Here is a 7,629-nt window from a genome sequence, read left to right on the forward strand (position 1 = left end):
GTGTCTAAGGAAGATGGGTCAAAGAACTTTGGCGACAGCACCTGCCTTACTGGAAAGCCTTATCGGTAACCAGTTTAAGAAAACTAATAAGTACATTTGTCGGGAACACTATCTTTCTGATCCTGTGAGAACTGGCTTACTGTAAAAGCGTATTGTACTTGTACATGTTAATGGTGTTAAGAATATAGCCAAATTAATACAAAAATAAATGAAATTCGACAAAACACAAGTAGTTGAGAAAAATACAGAATGTAAAGGTGAACGGTGAGATCAGCGGGGACTCGGGGAGTGTTCACGGGATAGAAATGCGTGGGATATGTTGAATTTTAGGCCAGTCCTCTCCGCTTGGTCGTTGGCATCTTTCTTTGAGGTCTGGACATAGACATATCTTGAGTTTTTGGAGGGATGTGAGTTCAGTCATTGCTTGGGGAAGAGATTTAAGGGCATGGCAAGATTGGATCTGGAGGAATTGAAGCGACTGGAAGCAGCTAACCCACTCTGGCAACGTGTTCAAATTTTCACATTCCACAATGTGGAGGTGTTCGAGGGAGGTCAAGTACTTCATTTCCTCAGCCATATTCTTGACATTGTTTAGACCATGAGTTTCAACGAACGGAGGTTGTGCTGAAGGCGTATCCAAGGCATGCCGTTGGTGTCATTATTTCCCATGCCTTCAAACCTGAGTTCCTTACAATCCTTCACTGACACTCGTAAGTTGATCGTACTGCTGGATTTCAAGGTTGTGTAAGGATGCAGCACAGTTCCTAAATACTTCTTCAACTTCCTGTAAGTTCCGCATCTTAGAACTAATACTCTGTATTAGTTTATGTCGCGAACGTGGATTAATTGGCCTATAGGATGATTATCGTTGTTTTTAAGGTACCGTATTAGTTAAGTCGACATTAGAAATTCAAGCATACCTAGGGTCATTAATTTGGGTTAATTGATTAATTCAGTTGATTATTCTTATTATAAGATGTCATGAGTAATACTAGTTAATGTCATGAAAGTGGGTTAATTGATTAATTCAGTTGATTGATTGAATCATAGAATGAGTAGAAATAAGTAAATAGGGGAAATGCTATGGAATGAAGATAATGAAGAACAAGTAGGTACGAGTGAGTGAATGAGTAATTGAGAGAATTTGTCAGGTTTGTTGTTTGAGTTGAGCCTGTTGATTTCTGGGTGGGGCATATATTTTGTGAACCCCAACCGAGTTAGTGTTTAGGACCGTCCTCAACTCTACCGATGAACCAGTCCACCAAAGATTATACATCTTGTGTCCCATTGCCAATTGTTAATCTCAGATGACATGCTGTATGATTGATAGACATCATTCTCTCTTATAGGACTTGGTAGCTAGTATTTAAAAAATGGTGGTGTCAATTGTTAAATCTCAGATGACAAAATCTTTATTGTTCTTTAAGGCATATGGTGTTCAACTTGTGTGTCTTGAAAACGGATAAAAATAATAGACGACTTTCATTAATTTGAAACTTTCTCTACCGTCGTATTAGTATAATGCAAGTAGGATAATGTATACCAAAATAGTCAATTTTGTATGAGTGTGATGCATGCATTATGCATATAACCAAGTCATTAATTAATTATTGTCCTAATCGGTAATTATTTTATGTGCAAATTGTTTGAATTTATTACTTATATATATATATATATATACTCTGAATGATGTGAAGTATTAGATTATTAGCTTTTGATTAAGAAATTAGTCTCAAAATTTGGAAGGATTCGTTCAATATATAATATCCCAACCATTGTTCGAATTCTCATCGCTCCTTATTCTACTTTCCTCATCATCTTTGCATAGCATTGAGTACATTCATAATTTCGTTCTCCATGATCGTTGCTCTTTTCCTTTTCGAGTAAATCTTGCTAGTTGCTACGATAAACTACCTACTCCGCATTCCTTATCCTAACAAAATGTCGAAAATATCTCAGTAAAATACTCTGCATTTCCAAAAAAAAAAAACCTATCAATTTTTTTTTTTTTTTTATTGATTAGAGGATTGTCTGTAATTTTTTTGCGCACTTCTTACCATATTTTTGAAGGTAGTTTGGTGTGGATACGAGGTAGTATCATACAGCGTCATCCAAATGAGTGGTATAGAATTAGCGGCATTAGCGCTTTGTGCCAGCCAAGCAATCTTTGCCGCACTAAGTTGCACACAACTGATAACGGCTTGCTCTGTTCCAGACTACGAGTCGGAGCTTGAAGGACTAAAGTCAAGTGTTACTGCTATCAATGAGTTGCTGCTTTCTGCTGGGACCAGAACAGATCTCTCCCCAAATGATCTGAACTATGTTCAAAGTCTCAAGGAAGCTGTTTACGGGGCAGATGATTTGTTCGACTGGTTCTTGACCGTGGATGAGCTCAAAAAGAACGGTGAATTCTCAAATAAGGTAAATGAATTCTCTAAGAACTCTCTCAAAGGTGCAAAATCTATTTTTAAAGAAGTTCAGAGGATTAGGAAACATTTGGATGCTATTTCTAAGGACCGCACTAATTTTGGTTTTAGTTTCGACACTAAAGTTATTAGAAGGAGCAGGGAGGAAACGTACTCGATGGTAGAAAATGAACATAAATTTGTGGGGAGAGATGATGAAGTTAGTGATACTATACATAGGTTGCTAGATTCTACCGAGAATGTTGGTTTCCTTACTATAGTTGGAATCGGGGGTTTGGGCAAAACCACCCTTGCGAAACATGTTTTTAATGATACGAGGATTGTATCTGAATATCCTGTGAGATTTTGGGTTTGTGTGGCTGATCAAGGTGGCGCACCACTTGATGTTAAAGGAATTCTTCTAAAAATATTAGAGTCAGTTGAGTGTAAGATTGATGAAAAATCAACGATTGAACACTTGACGAGTGAATATAGACGTAATTTAGCTGGGAAAAAATGTTTGCTTGTTTTAGATGATATATGGACTGAAAATGCGTCAGAGTGGAATAAATTGAAAGAACTTTTGATGATAAGTGGAAGTGGGAGTAGGATTATAGCAACTACACGGTCGAAGGAGACCGCAAGAATCATAGGGATTGGAACACATACTGATATGGTTGAGTTAGAAGGACTTTCTAAAGAGAACTCGTGGCGTTTATTTGAGATGGTAGCATTTAAAGAGGGATCGTCAAGACCCTCGAATTTTGTTGCGATCGGTGAAAGGATAGTGGAGAAATGTAATAATGTTCCTCTAGCTATAAAGGTGTTAGGCACCCTTCTATATGATCAACCAATAAATAAATGGCAATCGTTTGAAACCAATGGGTTTGCTGGAATTTGTAGAAGCGATAATGAAGTTATGTCTATATTGAAGTTTAGCTATGATAATCTCGAGCCCTCCGTAAAAAGTTGTTTTGCGTATTGTGCATTATTTCCCAAGGACTTTGTTATAAAAAAGGAGATGATACTGAACCTTTGGGAGGCTCAAGGATTCATTGTCCCGTTTCATGAAGGTCAAAGTATTGAAAATGCGGCTGAAGAACACTTTTCAATTTTGGCTAAAAGATGTTTCTTCAAAGATGTCATGAAGAATGAGTATGGTGAAGTGGAGTCATTTAAAATTCATGACCTAATGTACGATCTTGCTCAAAAAGTATCGGGAAATGAGATGTGTATAGTGAATTCTAATACACACAAGTTGGAGAATGGTGTTCGCCATGTTTTTCTTGCTACGAACAACATTCAAGACACCCATATCCCTGAGAGTAAGATCCGTTCGTTTCTATGGTTTGAGAACACAGGGACGGGCAGTGACAATGAAATGGTAAATCACGTGGAAAATTTAGCCAAGAGTTGGGAGTGCTTAAGGGCGTTGGCCTTGAAACGCCTACCAATTTTGCCTGATACAATTGGTAACTTGTTACATTTAAGATATCTCAATCTCGCCAACACTTCAATCCAAAACCTTCCAAACTCTATCGTAAGATTATATAATTTGCAGACTCTCAATTTAAATAGTTGCGAGAAACTGAAAGAATGGCCGAAGAATTTCAGCAAATTGGTGAATCTCCGGCACCTGTATATAGATAACTGCCATGAGTTGAAGTGCATGCCTCTTGATATGAGTAAAATGAGTAATCTTCGGGGTTTAACCAGGTTTGTGGTGAAGGATGAGAGTAAAAAAGGGATGCAGCGTGTTGGGCAGCTGAAAGACCTAAAAGCCCTCGCGATGAACCTAGCAGGTCGCATATCTATCATCTTCCGATTGAATTTCAAAAGTGCGGAGGTGTACGATTGGGAAGGGAGCTGTATGGAAGACGCTGAACATCTAAATGATATGAAGCTACATTTCGGTGGTCGTATTCATCTTTCGCTTTCTTTGTTTTTTAGACAGCTTGAGGAGATGGGGGCTACGGAGGAATCTGTGATAGAAAAGCTGAAGCCGCATCCTAATCTTCGGAAGTTTGAGCTGCAATGGTACAAGGGCGAGAAAATAGGAAGTTGGGGAACATTAAAGGATAACTGGGCCACCTGTCTTCCTAATCTTGTCCGTATAGTGCTTCGGCGTTGTGATAGGCTGCAACAACTCCCATTACTTAGCAAACTACTGCATTTGAAACATCTTCATTTCTATGAATTACCGGAATTGAAGTACATGGAAGTGGAGGTAAAAAGTAAGGACGGTTTAGAATCATCGGGTTCAATTGATTCAGAAATCAAATTTTTCCCTTCCCTTGAATCTCTTGAGCTTGATACCCTTCGGAACCTGAAAGGATGGTGGAGACATGATAGCGGGAAGATGCATTGCCAGCCCGCTTTTCCTCGTCTATCTCAACTCACTATCAAACATTGTAACGAGTTGATATCATTCCCACCCTGTCCAAGCCTCCAAGAACTACACCTGAAGGGGGTAGCTAAAGCACTGAGGGACTCATTCCCACCCTGTCCAAGCCTCAAAGAACTCGAGAACTACCTTAATAACTTATGAAGGCCGGTCATCATTTTCATTTCGTCATCTTAGAATGACATATTTGATTTATATACAAATCCTGGGACTGAACAATGAACCCTGATTGTTGTCAACTTCCTGCATTTTCAATTGCAGATCACTCTTGGCATTTATTTCGAACCGACATTCTTGATCAAGTGTAACATGATTGTCATGGAAGGATATTATGGAACTAATAAAGGATTTGAAGGCTTTGCTTTTAGTTGGAGGAGAAGTTTGATGCAGTGTTTTGAGATGCTGGATGTTTTTCTGATATATTTGATGTAATACTGTATTTTGTACAGCTTATGGAACATGAATAATCATTACTGACTTGCTGTATATAAGCAGTTTACTTGATGGGTATGTTTTTCTTCTACACTTTATGAATATGTAAGTGTGAATGAACCGTCCGTTTTGCTTGTGACGGTCACAAGCTTATGACCTCTCACAAGTCACAACCCTCTCCCACTTGCCTCTCCCACTTACCCTTTTATCTCACGTCACAGATCCCTCACAAATGAGAATTTGTGGCGAATGTTATAGAGGGTGCCCAGGGTGGCCAATTTATTTGGTAATTGAGGTTAACTCAAATGTCGTGTAATCATAAAAAAAAATGGAAGGGCGTGTGAAGAAAACTCATATTAACCAATATGTGAGTGTCTTACATTGATAAAAGAGGAGAGAGTTTATCACTTTATAAGTTAAGGGGTTACTTCCTCCTCTATAGTCAATTGGTTTAGTCAATTGGTTTTAGGGTGTATTTATCTACGTATGCATGATTTAACGGGGCGCCATATAGAAAATTAGAAATATTCGGAGCAAAAAAAGGTGGAGGGGTTGGTGACTTGGGAGTCGTTTGGTTGATCAAGGAACTTCAACTTCCTATGAACTTGCAATTCATGGGAATTAAGTTCCATCATCTAATTCGGGTGAATTTGGCAAATTTGTTTGGTTGCCAATGCAGGAATTAAATTCCACGGAACTTCCAATGACCAAAGGGGGAGTAGGTAAGCCACTTCCCACAACATGTAGGCATTGGAAATTCCTGGGAAGTTCCAATTCCTACATTCTCCCCAAAAAATGGCAACCAAACAACCTTATTTTTTTAAAATCATGGGATTTTCTAATGCCTGTGTTTTTTCAAGGAGAAAAAGGAACATACATCGGATGTACTACATCCAACTTTTTTGTTTTTTGAGCATATATGTATTTTTTTGAGCTTATTACCTCAAACTTTATTTATTTTTGAGCATAATAAAGTTTATAAATTAGATTTTAATATTTTTTCCGTCAAAACTCAAATTTAACTAAACTTATATGTAATGTTTTTGAGTTTTATTGTAATTTTTTAGAGCTTAATGTTTAAGTGAATAAGCTCAGAAACTTCATATTGAAACTCAGAAACTTTAAAACAAAACTCAAAAACTTAATTATAATGCTCAGAAACTATAGAATTGGAGGTAGTACATCAGATGTATAATCCTCTTACTGGTTTTTCAAGTGGTAAACAAACGACCCCTTGGTGATTTTTTGGGTTTGGCTTTAGCAAACCAATTTGATTTGATGGTGTAGAAGAGGAGTTTAAGAAATAAAATCGTGTATATTCCATAAAATTAAATAATTAACTGATTAAAAATAAAGTTTGATAAAATTAGGTAACATAATGATTTAATGCAAAAAAATAATTTTGTACAAGTAATAATAGCAGCCGCTGAAGTAGTAAAAGTAATACTTAGTAACAACGGGAGTAGTGAAATAAACATTATTACATGCGGTATCAATGAAAGAAATGATAATGACAACGGGAGTGGTGAAATTAATAGTAGTGATAACAAATGTGATAAGTAATTGTATGAACAACAGAAAATTATGAATTATAAATGAAAGTCTAACGCAATTACATTTCATAGAAAATAAATTTAAATGGTAAATAGAGTTAAGTAGTAAGAGCATATACAATAGAGAGGATTTACCCTCCTCTTAGCCTTCTCTCTCATCTAAGAGGAGGTCCTCTCTATTGTGGAACAAGTATGGAGTATCCTCTTAGCAAGAGGATGAAGAGGACTTCCTCTAGTTTTAGAGGAAGGAGTACATTGGCCCTTGTGCCCTTCAACCAATCAATTATATCTAATTTCTTATATTTTTTCTTAATATTGAAGGTTTATGTGTAATGGTTAATTTAAGAGGAAGAATGAGACTTCCTCTCTATTGTAGAAAAATATAGGAGAAGAATAGAGGAAGAGGATGTAAATGTTGAAAAATGAGATGGATAAAAAGTAATTGAGGTGTCAAAAAAATAGAGGGGAAAAACAAAAATAAGAGGATAAGAACCTCCTCTCTATAGTACATGCTCTAAGGCGGAGCTGGAAATCAACCTAGTGAGTGACTAGTGACTATCTCTTACTCCTATGTTATACGGAGTATATTAGAAGTTGTTGGAGCAGTATATTTGAAAAAGTTGTATATAAAAAGTTGTAAATGAGTTTGTTAAAAATGAGTTTTTTTTTTCTCAAACTTAAATTTTTAAGGTGTTTTTCAAAATCAGAAGCACTAAATTGTACTTCTATTTTTAAGGGCAAAAAAATTATTTGGGAGCTTTTACGAAATTATTTTCAACTTTTGATTAATTGTATGTGTGGCCAATTTGTATTTTTGGACAAAAACACTTTAAAA

General features: G+C 36.6%; 1 protein-coding gene across 2 annotated transcripts; it reads left to right on the forward strand.

The window, feature by feature from the left end:
• Positions 1 to 321: 321 nt before the first annotated feature.
• On the forward strand, positions 322 to 5,330 carry LOC141648423 (putative disease resistance protein RGA3). 2 transcript variants are annotated; one of them, XM_074457081.1, is made up of 3 exons: positions 322 to 786; positions 2,216 to 4,955; positions 5,071 to 5,330. In XM_074457081.1, exon 2 carries the CDS (start codon positions 2,584 to 2,586, stop codon positions 4,951 to 4,953), a length of 2,370 nt encoding a protein of 789 aa, XP_074313182.1. In that variant the 5' UTR covers positions 322 to 786; positions 2,216 to 2,583; the 3' UTR covers positions 4,954 to 4,955; positions 5,071 to 5,330. The 2 variants fall into 2 exon arrangements, with proteins under 2 accessions (XP_074313182.1, XP_074313181.1); XM_074457080.1 differs by having other exon boundaries at positions 2,216 to 5,330.
• Positions 5,331 to 7,629: the final 2,299 nt, after the last annotated feature.

This window comes from Silene latifolia, chromosome 3 (assembly GCF_048544455.1).
Source record: "Silene latifolia isolate original U9 population chromosome 3, ASM4854445v1, whole genome shotgun sequence".
Taxonomy (NCBI): domain Eukaryota; kingdom Viridiplantae; phylum Streptophyta; class Magnoliopsida; order Caryophyllales; family Caryophyllaceae; genus Silene; species Silene latifolia.

Coding starts and splice junctions, on each gene's coding strand:
- LOC141648423 (XM_074457080.1), top strand. CDS start 2,584: ATGGTAGAAAATGAACATAAATTTGTGGGGAGAGATGATGAAGTTAGT.